The following is an 18,595-nucleotide window of genomic DNA, read 5'->3' as shown; positions in this document are numbered from 1 at the left end:
TGAGTGGCAAAAGAATGAGGCCTGTCTCCCTTCATAGTGGTATACAAAATTCAGATAACTACCTCTCTTGCTGCTAAAAGCTGCTGCACAACAGCTGAGCTCACAGTGTTGGGAATTGTTAAGATTTTCTCTAGGATCACTTTCAACAGATCACGTACACCCTAGAAGAAAGCAAACAACATTAATATTCCTTGACATTCTTTATTTCTGGCAGAAAGATTACATAATCAATGTGGTCAGACAGCATTTTCAGCAAAATCAGTTGGTTTTTTTTTTTTTTTTTTACTAAGTGTTAGAAGGCACACTGATAGTAAGAATGTGAATGTTCATGACATTAAACTCCTTCTGGAATTTCAAAACTTCAGCATACCCCAGATGAGAATAATCACCGTTACAATTCTTATGAGCATCCAGAGACAATCAATGAGCTTATGTAGATTGCCTAAAGACCAACCCTGTGAATTATGGTTTTTGCTCTAACAAGCCTACTAGCACTGGTGAGGTGGTACTCTGCAAGACATACTTGGTCTTCTGCCACTTGTGTTGGATTTGTGCCTTGCTAAAGACTAAGTTTTCAGGACCCTTTTTGTACATAGTAATAAGAGGAAGGGGAGATGCAAAAACTTTGGCTTTACTGCTTGATAGTAATACATTTCTATGTGTACCACTTAAGCAATTGCCTTAGGGTTACTTAGTTTATAACTAATAAAGATATGGAAAATGACAGCGTAGTAAAAAAGAAAAGGAGAGAAGGAAGGGTTGAATATCTGTACAAGATTACCTATTATGATAAAATTTATTTATGAAAAAGCATTAAATCTGGGAAGATACCTTGTAGTCCACACCTCCAATGATCTTCCGGATCAACTTAAATGTCAGTGCCCACAACTGTGTCCTTTCCCATTCAAGTGTATCAGAGTTTATCAGAGACTCACAAACCATCCTAGCAGAAGACAACGCAGGAATAAATGGCAGATAATAAGCACGTGCTCTCCAGCAATACTTCAAAAACAATCTCACAGAACACCCTCCAACGCTACAACTTCCATGTATTGGACTCACTGCATTTTAGCTTACCTGGGTGGTAAAAGTCCACTTTCAACTGCCATTGCTAAACAGTCATAAAGAAAAGAAATTCTTTTAGGACTGTGCTGACTATGAATGAATCTTACAATCCACTGGACACACTGCTCATGGGATTCCTGAAAAAGCAGCAGAGGGGAGAAATAGTGCATTTACAAGTAGTAAAACAGGTAATAAAATTCATATAAAAGTCCCATTATGAAGAAATGAAACCGACAGGATATAAGAACAGGATTTAACAAGCTAGAAGTCCAGTTGTCCAACATCCAGTTTTCCTTACAAGTTATTTGATATAATACTGGAAACATTTTCCATTGAAGACACACTTTTCTATAGCCTTTTTTTTTTTTTATGTGAATTAGCAAAGAATAGATTAAAATAAAATTGCTTCATATTATTCTTCAGAGTTACAATCAAATTCACTGAAAATGAAGATGAGTGCATTTCAGAAAGAATGCCTATCTAACTTTCAGAAGGTAATTTTTGAACTTTCTTTTTTCCTACTTTCTCACTTCCACCAAAAATCTTGTAACAAACAACTTATTTCTTACTGTTACATTTCCAGTTGGTTATCTTTATTAGAAATGCAAACCAACTTTTCCTAAAAAAATTATATAGACTCCTTAAGGTCAAAACTAATAATTTTCTTGCAAATATTCTTTACTATGTTGTATCTAAAATCAGATTCTGAATGACTAGAAACAGACCTTATACCTGAAGTAGTCGCCTATTACTCAAGGTTTTACTACACCCCCATCTTCCCCTCCACTGCCCCCCAAAAGTATGTTGAAGAAAAAAATGAGATCTTAACCTGGGAAAGACTGCTCCAGAACTGCCTAAAAGCACTCAGGCAGCTGACCAGTTTCGTTCTCTCATCTTCAGGAGTGTCCATAAACATACTAATTCAAAGAAGAAAATTGGTTATTAGCGCTACACCAAAGGAAGAGCACAAATAGAAAAATACGCAGAAAGTCACAAAAACAAACTAACATTTACACTCACCCAGGAAAAGCTTCTTCTATTACCTCAGTTTTCTGCAAGAGAAAAACTCAGAGTGAGTTACTGTGAAGAGGCTCTCTCTGAGTGTCTCACTACCAGGATGCAACAACACAGAAGAAAAAAAATTCTATTGTTTCAGGACTGTATCAGAAGCAGATGCATTTCTTCTGTTATGCTAGAGTCTCAACATTGAGGTTGCTTGCATTGAGGATCCAGACTAAGGCTCCTCTCTTCCCCTCCCTATAAACACCTAGAGATTATTGTATGCCCCAAGGTTGGAAAAATTGTTCAATTCTGTAACTATAGCTCTTCCTTCACACTTAGAAATTAAGTTTCTACAGCATTATCCTAATGCATAGGCAAAATTCTTTAAAATAGTACCCTATAGTTCCTTTTGCTTTCTATAGAAATTTTGTATTACACTCAGATGTGACTGGTAACCACTATGCATTTTCATTATTACACAGAAGAAATAAAGAATGTATGAAAAATAAAGGCATTTTTGGTGATCCTTTCCAAATTTCAAGAGAATGTGATATTCATCCACTGTGCACGGAAACTTAAGTTTCACTGCCATCCATTCAGTCAGTAATAGGAGCAGTGAATATGACAACTTGATATTTTCTCAGCTCCAAATGCAAGGAAAGCTTAAGAGTTTGTTGTTGTCCCCTAACAACTTCAAGCAAAAAAATACTACTAAAAAAAAAAAAAAAAGGCAGTGACCACACAGTCATATCATGGTGTTAAACATGTGAAAACAGAACATGAATGACAATGTCAAGAACAAAACAAATCATCAAGTGTGAACAAAAAGCACTCTTTCATTTAAAGAAAAAGTATATCCTACATTTGCATTTTATAATGCACACACAGAGAGAAAACCTCAGTGATCCAACTCCTGAAAACCACCATTTTCACATCAGCTGGGGAGTGGAGAAGGACTTTTTATAAGGGCAGATAGCAATGGGACAAGGGGAAATGGCTTTAAACTGGAAGATGGTAGACTTAGACAAAATATTACAGATAAATTCTTTACCGTGGGGTGATGAGACACTGGAACAAAGAGGCTGTGGAAGCCCTCCTCCCTGAAAGCATTCAAGGCCAGGCTTGATGGGGCTTTGAGCAAGCTGGTCTAGGAGATGTCCCTGCCTACAGCAGGGGGATAGAACTAGATGATCTTAAAGGTCCCTTCCAACCCAAACCATTCTATGATTCTGCGATTTTCAGTTGCATTGCTCTAGCAGACATACGTATCAATCAAGCTCCTGTTCAGGACATCCTTACCCAATGCCACCCCAGTATTTCTGGCCACAACACTCACTAATATCCACGAACTACCCAAATCCACTAAGAAATTGCCAACGGGGTTGCTTCGCTAATTAATTAACTTCTGGCTCTGCTCATCTTCTTCTCCTTATAAGCTCGTCTTCCTCCCCTTCCGCAGCGCAGATGGCTTCTTCCTCCTCGGAAGCTGCCCCTACTTCATGCCCAGCACCATTCCGCACAGCCCCAAGCGCCTTACAGAACCGCGCAGAGGAGGAACTTCTGCTCTAAGGAATCATTTCCGCACCGCGCTCCGGGGCTCCGCCGATCGCCGCACACGACCCGAAAGCGCAGGTCCCGCTGCGGGATGCCGGCCGAGCAGCCCAGAAAGGCCGCGACGCGTCCGGGACACACTTACCACCACCTCTTCAAAGATGCTCTGCAGCTGCGTTTCCATGGGCACCATAGGGACCGCCATTGTCCCACCGGCCGAGCCCCCGTTAGACGGACACGGAGGCGCAGGACGCCCCCTCCGCCGGAAGTTCCCGCCTTCCGGCGGTCACGGAGTTCCGACGGGGCGGGGCGGGGCGGGCGCAGCGCCTGCGCGCAGAGCAGTGTGTGGCTGTGCGTCTCTGCGTGTGTTGTGGTTGGTTGCTGGCTTTGAGGTTCTGCGCTGCATCCCTGCACCGAAATTTCTGTTAATTCTGTCAGAGCAACGCGTAGGAGCAGTTCTTGCGCACTGTGGGTAGACTGGCTGGTCTTTAACCAAGTGGCACTCAGGAGTGTTACCTGTCGCAATTCTTTGTCAAACTCAAAATCCATTCCCATTACAGGATGGGAAATGGAGCCCTTGGGAGGTGGTGTAGTGCATTTTATGCCTTGAGGATCCTTACTGCTAGCTCATAGGCTAACACCAGTTCCCAACCACAGCTGCAGCCCTAAGATGTACCAGGCCCGCTTTTATCTTTAAAATTGGATTACAAAGTAGTCTCAACTCCCTAAGATGTCCCAGCAGTGACTTAGCTCATGAATTAACCCCTCATCGTACTGGGTTCGTGTGCCAAAGCAGTAGGAACTGCAGAGATGTCCTCTGCGAGCAGGGACCAGTGCTGCCTCACATCAGATGAAAGCCAGCTCCAGCTGTTCCAACAGGGACCTGCTGCTGGGCAGAGCTCAGCCATAAGAAACAAGAAAGTTTGTTTGGGAAAACAAACTGAAGAAAGGGGAAAGAGGCTGTACAACAGCAACTGGGAGACGTGAGTGAGAAATGTGAGAGAAACAGCCCAGCAGCTCCCAGGGTTGGTGCAGGAGGACAGGAGGTGATGCAAACTGTGATTAAGCTCAGTAAGTCCCTTGATGGATGACCCTGTAGTTTGTTTAGACAACAGGAAGAGTCTGTGTATTTGTACTAAACAGATAAAGAGAGTTCTGTTAAGTCTTTGTACCAAGTAGATAAGGAAGTTCTGCTTGGAATCCATTGTGAAAGCAAGTATTGAATATGTACGTACCTCTGGGAAAACCTCTGTGTATGTAACACAAGTAATGTGTTTAAGCTGAACATCTTTTGTGCAAGGTATGCATGACAGGTGGAGCTCAACCCCCATGCATCTAGCTCTGATTACAATAAAGAATGCCAGCTTTCTAACACTCCAATTTAAGTTTTAGAGAGTTTCATGATAGACCAGTTGTTGGTATCCAAGTGCTCCAGGCTGGAGCAGCAGTTCCCTGCAGCCCAGTAATTGCTCATGGTGGAGCAAGCTGTCTCCTTGCAGCCCACGAGCACCACACAGAGCTGGTCTCCAGGTGAAGCTATGGAGGAGCCCACGCATAGCAGTGGATGAGGCCTGAAGTCTATAGAGGGCCCCACAGGAGCAGGGCCTGAGTTGGAGGAGCCCCTGATGGGGCAGGAGGGCTTGAGGAGCTGCTGTCTGTGGAGACCTATACTTGAGTAGTCTGCTTCTGAAGAACGAGCACCATGGTAAGGAGATGTGTTGGAGCAGTGCTTGAAGAACTGCAGCCTGTGGGAAGCCCATGTGGGATTAGTTGAGAAAGGATGGCATCCTGTGGAAGGGACCCCGCATTGAAGCAGAAGCAGAGTGACCATGAAGGAGCGGCAGAGACAAAGCATTATGGAGTGACTGCAGCCTCCATTCCCAATTCCCTTGCACCACTCAGTGCAAGGAGATAGATGAGAGTGGATGGAAGGGGTCTTTTTAATTTGCTTTTTAGTTTGCTAAAAGCTCTGCTGTGTTACCAATAGGCAATATATTAATCTACCTATGCTGAGTCTGTTTTCCCTGTGATGGTAAATAGTGAATTTTCTCCCTGTCCTTATCTTAGCCATGTAATGAGTTTTTTTCATCATATTTTCTCCCCTGTTCTGTTGAGGAGTGGGAAGTGGAGCTGAGCTGCCCATCGATGTGAAACCACCACGCTCATCCATCCAGATCTTATGTTAGTGAGACTGCAATACATATGATCCTACCAATGGCAAAGAATCTAGTCCCTGAGATAGATCTGAGGCCCAAGCCAGGGCTGTTACTTACGCAACTCAGTTTTAAGTAATACCTTGTGTCGGGGACCCAAATGTCAAAGAGGAACAACTGTACAGATCTTAAGGGCTGGGATTATGCCTAGGTGTTTTTGCCAAGGAATGAAACCCTGGAGAATTCTGCATGTTAGGTAATACTGGGCCTGTAAGCCTTACCAAACAAGGAAGAAAAGAAATATTTGCATGAGAAAGAAATGACCCTCTTATCTCAACGACTTAAAAAGAAACATACTTTACAAAATTACTTCAAATATTTTTAAAAAGTAAGCGAATACTACGAAAAGTAGCATTATAGAATTGTTATACCAGTACAGTAGGAAAGTTTTATATCCATTCAAAGCAGTGGATTGGTCTATAATTTATTTTTATAGTGTTATAGTGCTGGTTTTACTACTGAGACAGACCAGGCTAAAATGATTTACAAAAGAAATGAACAATAAAGAAAAAGGATTAAGGTATTCTTTTTTTTTCCAGGTAATATTAGCATTCACTTATTCAATAGCCCATTTTTTCGGCACCTAGTAGACTTCAGTTGCTTGATCTAGATTATTATTGCTCTCACCTTTTTTATTAATAAAATTAATCTGTAGGCAACAGTAATGCATGCTGCGGTGTTTCAGAACAACAGATGTGACTACATGGTGCTTTTTGGGTATGAAACTTCCCCTTTTGGCTTCCCTTTCAGGATCTCTGCATTCTAGATTCAGTGAGTTTTTAATTTTTCCTTTTTATTCAAACTGATTTGAGACAGATTACCTGCAAATATTTGTGAGATAAATGATTAAGCTTTGTCTTTTTCTTCTTTCTTCTCTTTTTTCCCCCTATGTGAATGCCATTCATTTTAGAAGATGGATTAGGAATGAGTATGAAGGTGTATTTTCATTAATAAAGATAAATAAAGCCTGTCTAGTTCTTTGTAGTCTTAAGTACCCTTAAGTACCCATACGGGTGTGATAACACCATTCTTTCCTGGAAATACCTGAACATCTGCCTGCTGATGGGAAGTAGTTGAATAAATTCCTTGTGCTCTGCTTGTGCATGCAGCTTTCTTTTACCTATTAAACTGCTTTTAACTCACCTTTAAAACTTTTTTTCCTTTTGCCATTATTATTCTGTCCTCCATCCCACTGGGAAAGAGTGGGGCTTGGCTGTCTACTGGGGTTAACCCACAAGAGTACTTTTTGGCACCCAGGGTGGGACTAGAGACATTCAAAATAAGAACAAATTTGATTGGGATGTTCTAGACCAAATTTGTAGCTGTTACAGCTGTTGAAAACAACATGGAGCTCCTAGAGTGAGTCCAACATGGGGTTACAGAGATGATTAAGGAGCTGGAACATCTCTCTCATGAGGGAAGACTGAGAGAGCTAGGCCTCTTTAGCCTGGAAAAAAGAAGGCTGAGAGGGGATCTTATTAATCTGTACAAATATCAGAAGGAAGAGTATCAATAGAATGGGGCCAAGAGGCAAGGGGCTCAACCTGAAATTTAGGAAGTTCCATCTGCACATAAGAAAAGACTTCACTGTGAGAGTAACAAAGCCCTGAATATGCTGCCAAGAGAGGCTGTGGGGTCTGCTTCTCTGGAGGTATTTGAAACACACCTGTACATGATCCTGGGCAATATGATCTAGAGGACAGTGATTGTGGCAGGGGGATTGGAGTAGATAATCCCAAGGGGTACCTTCCAATCTCAGTCATTCTGTGTTTCTGCGATCTAGCTATTAATTGGCAGGCTTCTGTTCTTGCCAGGGATCTTGCTTACTTTGCAGTATATTAGAGTCCAGTGCTTGTTAGTGGTTGCTGTTTGCTCTATGCCTTATAACTTACTTTGCTGTGCCTGGGAACGTTTTGATAGCAGCAAATGCTTTGCCCCTGGGCTGGCATATTGTCAGGGCAGTGCTGTTCTTCCTGTGCTGCTGTACTGGATAGGCTAGAGCTACAGTGCCTCAAGTCAGAGGGTGTGCGGCTTGTGTGTACTTCCATGCTGCAGCAAGTACACCCCTAAGGGGACTGCAGCCCTTGGATACATCCGTGCTGGGGCAAGGGAAAGGAGAGAAGTACAATGCAATGTTAAATCTTATATCCTGATCCAAAGGGACCATTCAGTTCAAAACCCCTGCCATGGGCAGGTTGCCACCCATTAGATCAGGTTGCCCAAAGCCCTGTCCAATAAGGGAAGGAAGCTCAAAGCATAGTTATGACCACAGCAGGAGCTATAAAACCATCTGCTTAAGTATTGCTTTCTTTGGAAGCAGCAAGTACTCTGTGATGGGCTTTTAACCAAATACTCAAGTAGTCATATTCGCAAGATATTGCTTAGCAACATATTATTTTTAATCTACAGTTTATTTAATGCCATCTTTATCTTGAAATGTGGCTGATATTCTCTGTACTCAAATGCTTCTTTTCAACCTTTGACCTTGCTTGGTAGCTTTCCTGCTTACTTTGGCTTCCTGCAAGCCTATCACCAGAGCAAAAGTTAGGACTTCGATAAAATCCTGTGAACAAAGTACATACACACTTGAAGCACGAGCAGCCTCTCAGTTGCAGCCAAGCCAGCTGTGGAGTGAGAGAACAGTGTGTGTGCAGCTGGGAGCAGGCGTCAGCAGAATGGATCCAAACAGCGAAATTGACATGCATCAAAGTGGACATTTGGATGAGGTGATTTTACAACCAATGGATTATGTGAAGAAAAAAACACTCCAGAAATACAAGATCATCTGTGGTGTAAGTAGGCACTGCTCTTCAGGGCGGCGACTCCTTTTTTTCCTTTCAGAACTGTAAGAATTGCTTTAGCAATTTTCAAATTCACAGCAGTTTTACTGGTTTCCTTATATTAATTTAATAATTCAGGGCAGCGTGATAAGTGGTGAAGTTTTGCAGCATGAAGGCATGAACTTCTCTGGCAGATTTCTGAAGTTCTTGTGGTACTTATCAAGAGGCTTCAGCTCTGTCAAAACTTTTTTTCCTGGCAACAAAGTACACTTTTTGCTTTACTATGACAAACTGACAATTTGCACAGCAGGTGGTGTTTCAATCATTATTTTATATGTTTGTTTAAAATGGGTGCGTCTGTGGGCAAAGCAGCCCCAGTTACTTTTTGCTTCATTTGTTGTGTGTTCAGACTCGTCATCTATAAAAAAGTATGTAGGAAAGGCAGTGATGAAAAACTCTTCTGAAGCATAGGAAAAGATGAATGAACTGTTTCATCTGGTGTTGTCAACCTCACATCTTAAGTATTGTGCCAGTTCTTTTCCTCTTCCCCAAGGCATTGAGAGTCACACAGCTGCTTTATAAAAAATACTGTGTAGGGCTTTTTATACATTTTTGAGACCTTTTGTTGGAGCTGATACACATTTTTGGCTTCTGTTTTTGACCACAAGTGAAACAAATCTTGAATGTATATACATATGAAAAAGAGAGACAAGTTGTGATACTTTTCATCATCAGATCATCAGAACAGATTCACATAATAAGACTTCCTATCTAATGCTTCATTGTTCAAGTATTGCACAGCATATGAGAGAAATATAGGGAGCTGAGGAAAAGAAGTGAAAACAGACTTTTTCTGTTTTCTCTTTAATTTAATTTTTCTGTTTAAATCTTCAATAAAAATAATTTAACCAGGAGAGAATGTCAGAAGTTTGCCTAAATAAGGTGCAAAATAAATGGTGCTTTCAAGAGTTACTTGGAAGGATAAACTGAGAAGCATCCTTAAACACAGGGGCTGTTCCGCATTCAGACAACAAAACCCAGGACAGTCCCCTGAGGGCAATGTGCTCTCTTTCCAGAAGTAGCAAGTGTTCTGGCCCAGGTGTGGTTCTCAATCCCGCCTAGCTGGATGTGGCACATAACTGTGGCCTTCACACCTAGGTCCAGGTAAGAGTCTCTTCAAGAGTTTTCACCCTGCCTTTTCTGATGCTTTGAGCAACACCACTTTTCCCACCTGTCTCTTTTATCCAGTTCTCTCACCAATTCCATTTCCATTCCTACTGTTGGGATATTCGTCCTCTCCAAAGACCAGGGAGTGAGCAATAGGGAGCAAGTAAGGGTGATCTCCCCGGTTCATGGGAAGGAATAGTGTGTACTTAGCATGTGTTCCACTGGACCTGCTTTATGCCCAAAATGTATACCCACCCCTCAGCAGAGGCCTGGGCATCGCTCCCCACCACTGCCACTTGGTGAGATGTTGGGACAGAATGAGCAGTAACATAGAGCCCAGGGTTCTTCTGTGAGCAGAGATGGGTAAACAGTAACAACATGGCATATCTATGCTTGCTTATATCCTGCTCACTCATGCAGTTTTTATCAGCTCTTTGTAATTTCCATAGTCTCAGTTCAACCATTTGCTAATGCCTGGTGGATGCTGGAAGAGGCAGGAAACAGAAGTAAACTGAGACAAAAGCCGGAAACAGAGTGGATTGCTTGATGGTGCTTTTCTCTGACAAGCATTTTCTTTCCCATCATTACCTTACTGAAAAGTGGATGCACTGTGATACAGTCTGAGAGGGTTGTCCTTTTTTGCTGTCCCAGCCAGTGTATCTGGAGCATCTGTTAAGCTGCTACAGGCTTCCACAGTGCTTTCCCAGTCTCCCAAATGTTATATGACTTTCTTTTAGGGAGTTTTCTCGGACTACTTGTATATTTCTTGTTTCCTCTCACATCACTGTTACAGTGTCTTATCCATTAAGAGAAAATGTCTTGTGGTGAGAATTTGGCATTTACATCTTCAGAATAGCTGAGCCTTATAAGAAATCCTTGTAAGCATTTCAGGGAAATACAGAAGGAATAAAAAAGGAATATTGGTTTGTGAAAGATAGGGACTTCTTTCTCTTTGCATAGATCAAGAATTTGAAAAATATATAAATGTATTTGCTACTTCCTGCTATTTTTTCCCCTGCAAAGACTTTCCCAGTCACAAGATGGGACCAACCATAGGTTAGAGGTACAGTATTTAGGCGTTGCCTTGCAAGCAGTTCACAAGATTATTGTTTCTGCACCTCTCCTATTATAATTGCTAGTAAACATAAAAGCTTATTATGAACTATGAATTTTTGTGTGTCTGTGTGGCAGGTTCTGCTAAGTGCTTTGGTGGTTGTATCTCTGGGACTAGGTCTGGGACTGGGATTAAACCGTGGAGCCCAGGAGCAAGGTATGTTTATGATACTTTTAGTGTAATTACCACTGAAGCTAGATCTGGTAAAGGCTTTCAGTGAAGGCTCTTTTGTAATGTAATATAAATATTCAGTGAAAAGTTGCCACCTAAAGTTCTTGTATTTTTTGAGTTGGATTGTATAAATCCTGTACACATAATCTATGCTTGAAAAAACCTATCCTAAACCACTGCATGTCTCACTTCTCACTCTACAAGTGTTAAACTTGCTTCACAACAACTTTGGAAATTTTATCTTAATAAAGTTTCTATGAAAATTGAAATAGGATGTATCTTGTCATGTGTAACACTTTACAGTTATTTAAGCGATGTGTTTTGTAGAAGAGATGGTGGAACCACTGTCAACATACTTAGAGTGCATTTGGCATAGTTGAGGTGGCTAAAATTTGTCATGAATTTTCTTTGAACACTTATATTTATGGAAAGCTATGGTAAAAAGGGATGTTTTGATTTGATGAAATGATATTACTTAATTAAAAAAAAATGCAGAATAGTATATTAAGGAGTCAAGCAACATTAGGACAAACAAACATCACCTAGTGAATTGAAACACTTCCTTCAGAGTCAAGACAATACCAGTCTCATACTGGAGGAGTTCAAGGATGCACAGTGTCTTTTTCATTTCTAATCAACGTGTATCAAACTTTTATATCTACTTACTCATCAGCTTCTAACTCTTTTGAAGATCTTTCAATCTCTAGCTGAACAAGATGGAACTGTAATTATTTTTTACATAGATACCTCCATGTGAATCTTCACTGACATTTACCTAAGGAACTTGGTCACAGTCGTAGTAAGTGAATGGAAAGGGGAAGATGGTGCAAAATGAAAACTTTGATATCTCTGCAGACATTACAGAGCAATTCTAAATAGGGCCTGCCTAACTTTATTTTCTACTTTTATAACCAGATCTACTTAAGAAATATCTTGAAATATCCATTTATGATCATTACATGTGTTCGTTCATTATTTTAATTACTTGCACAGCTTGGTTGCATGGACAGTTTTTGTTGATGTATGAACGTAAAGAGCAAAGTGCGACTTCAGAGCTTTCTACATGTGAAAAAAGCTGACTAGCTTGAAAAAAGAAAATTCTTAGTTCCACATGATTCATACACAGTGGATATTAAAGCCTTATTTTTTATAGGCAGCACACCTTGCACAAGCACAAACCTTTTGGCAACTATTACAGAATTCTACTAGCAGGTCTAAGCACTTATATGTATTTCTATGTAATTCTATGGATGGATGACAAAACTGGAAATGTAGATGCTTAGATTGTTTCAGGCATTATTCTCCAGTACAGAGATCACAGATGCAAGGCTCTTAATGACTCAAGAGGAGCTTCAGGTGATATTTTGAGATTCGAAGTTGTCCTTGGAAGTGTCAGAGCTCTTGCTCCCTGCGTGGAGGTGTCAGAGCTGTGGTGAGGAACTAATTGCACATTTCAGTTTCCTGTGTGAGGCCCTTCCTTTGGACCTTTTTCTTTCTTTCAGTCAAAACAATCAAGCCTGCAGGATTTTTAGGCACTTTGTCCCAGTTAAGTGGAAGGGAGATGGTCAGGCTCCTGAGTGTACTAAAACTTATAGCCTTGCCCAGCCCTCTGGGTTTCTCTGTGTCCTGGACTCAGCAACAAGCTGGGGAGATACATGTGGCCGAGTAGGATGCAGAAACAGCTGTGCCAGAAACCCTAGGTGAGCACACTTGAAACAAAAACCAGGACCTTTTGCATCTCAAAGACCTTCTGCAGCTCTCACGTTGCTTGGTCCAATCTGTGCACCAGCGACTGCAGTGGAAACTGACTCAGGACATTGTTTTGGGAAATCATTCAGCACCTTTTCAGTTTGCATCTACGATCTCTTTAGCTGATCCAACTGGGACAGGGCTGTCTTGCAGCCTGGGCACTAAGAGTCCCTGTCTTCTTGTTGCAGTCAGCTGCAGGCACAAATGCAACGAGCCCTATCGGAAAGAGGTGGCAGGCTGCCAGTGTGATAGCGGCTGCAAGGAGCGTCAGGACTGCTGCTGGGACTATGAAGATGCCTGCGTGGAGCCAAGTATGTTCACTTAGAGGCAATGCTCATTGGTTTCTATACTGTTTTCTTTTGTTGTATAGTACTAACTGAAGAAAGACCAATTCTCTTATTTGCACAGGAATATGGGAAGCCATCTGATAAAAAGCTTTGAGGCTTGCTTGCCACATGATGATCGGGGGAGGGAGGAAGTTAGTGGTGTTCAGAGAATGCTGCATTCTCTGATTGTTAGATTGTTAGAGGTCCTTAGCCTACGTGACAAGAAATCTTTCTGGATCTTTTTCAAATTATCTCATTTCTTTGCTATGAAGATGCATGCCTTATAGGCAAAAATATTTGTTCAAGTAATTTTGTATGGGTTTCACATATCACATTAGAGCATAAAGCAGTGTAGCAGAGAGCAAGGCAGTACAGCACAGCCAGCTCCCTTGGATAACCAGAGTATTTGCAGTGAATGTTTCCTGGTCCAGATTAAGCCATGGATGAGTGGAAACACAGGTTTTCTTTGACTAGTCGACTGAAATGATGCTTTTGTGCCACCTCTTGTCCTTTTGAAAATTAATGCGTGTTCCCCATGAAATGTATTCTCATAAGGCCAGAGGATCACTCAGGAGTAATTAGCAGAATCAGGATTACAGTATTCCTCTGGGAAATTTATCTGTTTCTGCATTAAATCCAGATTCTTTTCCAGTTACTCTGTATACTCTCTTGGCAGCATCTTGGGATTTTCTTCATATTTATCACTTTCTGCCTGTTTCTTCCCTCCTTAGAACTTTTTTGCCCTCTGCTGCAGATTGTGCACAAGAGAAGGGGAAAAAAAGATCTACTGCCTTCTTTTTCTCTTCCATGGGTTTATTTATTTATTTATTTTGAGATCTTCCAGGAAAAGCGTGGAAGGCATTGAACAAGATGGCTTTGAGAACGCATTTCTAAAATGGTTTATTCTATGATTTGCTATTACCATTCAGTGACAACAAAAATGGTATTAATGTGTTAAAAGAAGTGTTGTGTTTTCATCTCAGATAAAGCTTTCAAGTTACTCAGGTAGGAGATGTTAATATGAGTTTAACACAAGTTTACATCAACTTGTGATGTAATATCTCTTTTTTCCACTTTTCAGCTCGATCCTGGAGTTGCACTAATTTCCGTTGTGGTGAGACAAGATTACCTGGAAGTTATTGTTCTTGTTCTGATGACTGTCTGCAGGAAAATGACTGCTGTGTAAACTACAATACTGTTTGCAAAGGTAAATCAAAGATCATGTGAAATAAATAGTTGGGCAAACACTGAAAATATAAAGATAGATATATTTGTTTCTCAAGGTTAGAGCCTTATAGTTGCATTTTGGAAAATGAAGATGTTTTGAAATGAAAAAAAAAATGATATATCTGAAGAGGGAGAAGAGGATTTCTGGAGAGAAATGTGAGATGTGTGTCATTCATAAGAATGTTGCAGGAACAAACCAAATTTGGTGGTTGTTGGTTGTTGTGGTTGTTTGGATTTTATTTTCAAAAATAGTTGAATACATGTTTTTTACTTCAAACTCCATGGAATCTGAAGATATTTAATTAAAATTTCCCATTCATTTCATTGAAAATTAATTTTCAGATGGGATTTCTTAACTGAATATCTTTGAACATATGTGGTTGTGTCATACAGACCCTGTCTAAAACATTGGTAAATTTGGATTATAGGAATGATATCTGCAGAGTATACTGCTGACTTAAAACACATACCTGTTGTCAGAATTCCTGCATATGTTTAGATGGCAGAGACTGCAGGCAGCTTCTGCAATATTGTGAGAGCTTCTATGACATCCTATTTTAGTATGTTGGCCTATGACATCAGAGGTGGATGTTGGTGGTATGGCAGTAGAGGTTGAACCTTCCCACCAGTGTTCCATTACATTTTGTTGCCGTGACAGATGGCAGCAGAGGGGCAGTCTGACATGGAAGTGAGTATGAAACAAAGATGTGTTACTGAATTCCTCCATGTGGAAAAAATGGCACCCATTGGCATTCATCGATACTTCACAGAATCACAGAATATCAGGGATTGGAAAGGACCTTGAAAGGTCATCTCGTCCAATCCCTTTGCCAGAGCAGGAACACCTAGATCAGTTACCCTTTTGTGCAAGCTCTAACACTTCTCTCCCCATCCTGTTCAGCTGCTTATTAATTTCTGAATGTTTGCAGAGACCAAGCAGTAATTTGAGTACAGTGAAGTTGTGAGTGGCACGTTTCTGCAGTGGCAACAGTGATGTGAAAAACAAGCCACAATCCAAATGGCCATGCACGGCTGTCACATCATGAAATGAAGAATGTCTCAATTAGCTCATCTGTGTGAATTGGTGAATTACCAGGGAACTGTGTACATAGCTGAATATCAGCTTCAGTGCATTGGAAATGATGGTGGCAACATTAGAGTATCACAGAGTTTGTGCCAGACTCACACAAATGCTTGCACAGGAGCTGAAAGAATACCATATGCAAGTTTGTCAGGACCAATTGAACCAATATGAGGCAGTTGGTAACAGTTTCTTGAGTTGCATCATTACCAAGTGTTGAGACATAGTGTCACCACTACACGACAGAGTCAGAACGGTGGTCCATGGAGTGGTGACATGAATTCCTCATCAAAGAAAAGATACAAGATGCAGTTCTCTCTGAGTATAGTGATGTCTTTTGGGATAGGAAAGAGCTTAATCCTTCTGGATCTCCTGGAACCCAGACAAACCTTCAGTTCTTACCATTACACCATAATGCTGACTAAGCTGAAGGCTCAAACTTCCAGAGTCAGGCCAGAGAAGAAGACCACCTTTCTCTTTTAACATGGCAATGTCATTTTGGAGACGATGGAGCACATTGGCAGTCGTAGATGGACTGTCCTACTACACCCACTGTATTGTCTGGATTTGGTGCACTCTGATTTCATTTGTTTGGGTTGCTGAAAGATGGATTGAGTAGGCAACATTTTCCTGGCAATGACACTGTCGTAGTGGTTGTGAAACAGTGGGTCACTTCTGCTTCTGTAGATCTTTATGAACCCGGCATGCAGGGTCTTGTTTATCACCGGCAAAAATGCATAGATAATGGTGGTGACTGCTGAAAAATAGTTTTTTGAAGCTGAGTGACCTATGTATATCTGTCACCTAAATGCAGAGAGAAACTAAAAATAGTCAAGAGTTCAAATAAATGCTAATTTGTTTGAGTGGCAAGTGCTGACCTGATTAAAATCACTGTACATTCCCTCCTTTGGCTGCTTACTGGGAGAGAAACTCTCTGTGTTAAGCTAAAAACTTTAACAGCCACTGCTTCTTTTATATACGTATATATATTTTTCTTTTTTTTCCCCATATGTTTCTTGTTTCTGCTCTTATGAACATTTCTTATTTCTTCCAAAGAGGTGGGCAGATTGTTATTATGAATGAGTGTAAATGTGAAGCAGTGGAGAATATTCAAGGGAAAACAGAACAATGACTTGAAAGGCAGAAGCCAGTGTCCTTGTGGGAAGACTGAAGAACTTGTGTTCTTTAAACAAAAGTGGGGGGAAAAAGCTAATGAAAGCCCCGGTAGTCAATCACTAAATGTGTAAGTGGAATCTGCAAAAAAAGAAAGCAATATTCCCGTGTGTATCCTGAATGCAAGTTAAGTATTCTCCATTTTAAGATAGGTAAAACTTAGAGGTTAAGTTTTCATAGTCATTTCTCCTCCATCTTGTTTGTGTACTCAGTGTTTCAAGGCCTAATATGTTGCATTAAATGATTTCTAAAGGTATTTTAGCCCTAGTTTACATTAATTCTGTATTGAAACAGAAGAAGTTCCAGGAAGTTCTCTAAAAGGATCATCCAGGAAACTTTTTTGTTCTATTTGTTTGTATTATTATTATTTTTAATGCTAACTCAATACTTTCTTTTGTCCTCTTAGGTGAAATACCTTGGGTAGAAGAACCATGTATTTCACTTGAAACTCCTCAGTGTCCAGCTGGGTAGGATTATTTTTTTTAATCTTTTTAACAAATAAAAACACAATGCTCAGAAATACTCCAGTCAGCTGAAGGAGGTTTTTAAGAGGTTAGAAAAACAGAAAGTTTACTGAGAATAAGATCCTTCCTATAGGGATGTTCTGTAGAAGTGGACTGTGACTAGCAATGTTCTTTCTAAAACCTTTGTCATTTTGTTGCAGATTCATTTATCATTTACAAGTTAGAGCAGAGTACAGAGTTTGAATCCAGATTATAATAGGAAAACCTATTAGAGTTAATTCAGGATTCATGTAGCACAAATTGTTCATGGTCCATTTAAGGTTGCTGACATAGTATCTCTGATAGTGTAGATAAAAAGGAAGCAATGAATGTAGCATTATGTCTGCAAAATCTGGAACACAGAAAATTTGATGCCCACCTGTAGTTATTTTATATAGATATTTATTACAGATGGACATCTTAGGTATAGACTAGCCAGAAACATAGTTTAAAAGTTGTTCTTAAAATGAAACGAATTATTTTCTGGTTCAGTTACAGTATCTTTGATGTTATCATTGTTATCTATTTTACTGGCACACTATATTACAGCAATAATACCTTTAGAAGTGTATCTTCTTTCTAAAGTTCAAGTGTTCTTGCATGCGCCTCCCAGAGCAGTACAAAAATGCACTTCTTAGGTTAACAGATAACTTCTCGAGTTCACAGAGTTTCATAGGCAAGAGCTTGGAAACTTTATGTGGAGGAAGACTTACGTGCTGTAAACAACACTGCTGTATGGAGCTCCATTTTGGTTCGGGCTCCACTCAAGAAGCTGCTTTATACAAAGTGTTTTTTATACAAACTGTTGATGCCAATATGCTTTACTGTTTTGAAAAGAGCACTGTGAATGAGAAAATAAGTGGGACAGTTTGTTTCTTGTGATATTGTGAAAATACAACCTTTTTTTGGTTTTTTTTGTTATAACTTAAGGTATTACTCAAAAAAATTCATGCAGAGTCACTGCACTTAATTAATAGATATTGTCTCTCAGTGTTTTCCAGGTTTATACAGCAAACCTTTCCTATGAATTACAATTAGTTGGGCTTTTTTGAGATATTTTGTATAGTGAAATCTATTTCAAACTACATTTCTCATTTAATTGTAGTCTTTATATGTTGCTAATGTGACCTTGCAACATATAATGATGTTTAATAGACTGAATCGCAAAACTAGACTACTTGATCCTACAGAATATTTTCTCTTTGAATTATGAAGAAAAATGCTATAACACTATCATTTTATATCTGCTAATGTATTTTTGAGTCCTTTCAGACTGGTTAGAAGATAGTATTTCTAATAACTTAGGTTTTTTCACAGGTAGCACTTTCTAATTAGAATTTTTACAGCAAGAATTGAAAGACTGTTTGGGAGATAATTTTCTATTTCTGCATTTTTTATCTACCTGTCATTTGAGCTAAGATCTGAGGCTTTTTAATCCTTATTCTTTACATAATGTCTTAATAAAGTCATGGT

The 18,595-nt window shown here is 40.1% G+C and overlaps 2 protein-coding genes across 4 annotated transcripts in view; one reads left to right on the top strand and one right to left on the bottom strand.

The window, feature by feature from the left end:
* The window catches only part of MED23 (mediator complex subunit 23), a 34,116-nt gene extending 30,195 nt beyond the window's left edge, over nucleotides 1-3,921 (bottom strand). For 2 of the 3 annotated variants that reach the window (XM_085217285.1, XM_031552218.2), the window contains exons 1-6: nucleotides 3,764-3,921; nucleotides 2,086-2,117; nucleotides 1,895-1,982; nucleotides 1,078-1,202; nucleotides 832-943; nucleotides 63-161 (exon numbers count right to left, since the gene is read on the bottom strand). In XM_085217285.1, coding sequence (XP_085073411.1) covers nucleotides 63-161; nucleotides 832-943; nucleotides 1,078-1,202; nucleotides 1,895-1,982; nucleotides 2,086-2,117; nucleotides 3,764-3,823 — 516 coding nt within the window. In that variant the 5' untranslated portion in view covers nucleotides 3,824-3,921. Of the gene's footprint in view, nucleotides 1-62; nucleotides 162-831; nucleotides 944-1,077; nucleotides 1,203-1,894; nucleotides 1,983-2,085; nucleotides 2,118-3,118; nucleotides 3,232-3,763 lie in introns of all 3 variants that reach the window. The other variant, XM_085217286.1, reaches the window with a different exon arrangement.
* Nucleotides 3,922-8,418: 4,497 nt separating this feature from the next.
* The window catches only part of ENPP3 (ectonucleotide pyrophosphatase/phosphodiesterase 3), a 32,301-nt gene continuing 22,124 nt past the window's right edge, over nucleotides 8,419-18,595 (top strand). The window contains exons 1-5 of the mRNA XM_003204213.5: nucleotides 8,419-8,623; nucleotides 10,970-11,048; nucleotides 13,001-13,123; nucleotides 14,220-14,345; nucleotides 17,026-17,086. Coding sequence (XP_003204261.1) covers nucleotides 8,507-8,623; nucleotides 10,970-11,048; nucleotides 13,001-13,123; nucleotides 14,220-14,345; nucleotides 17,026-17,086 — 506 coding nt within the window. The 5' untranslated portion in view covers nucleotides 8,419-8,506. The remainder of the gene's footprint in view (nucleotides 8,624-10,969; nucleotides 11,049-13,000; nucleotides 13,124-14,219; nucleotides 14,346-17,025; nucleotides 17,087-18,595) is intronic.

This window comes from Meleagris gallopavo, chromosome 2 (assembly GCF_905368555.1).
Source record: "Meleagris gallopavo chromosome 2, MGAL_WU_HG_1.1, whole genome shotgun sequence".
NCBI classification, from domain to species: domain Eukaryota; kingdom Metazoa; phylum Chordata; class Aves; order Galliformes; family Phasianidae; genus Meleagris; species Meleagris gallopavo.
The sequence above is the reverse complement of the archived record's forward strand: the minus strand, read 5'-3'. Positions and strand labels throughout refer to the sequence as shown.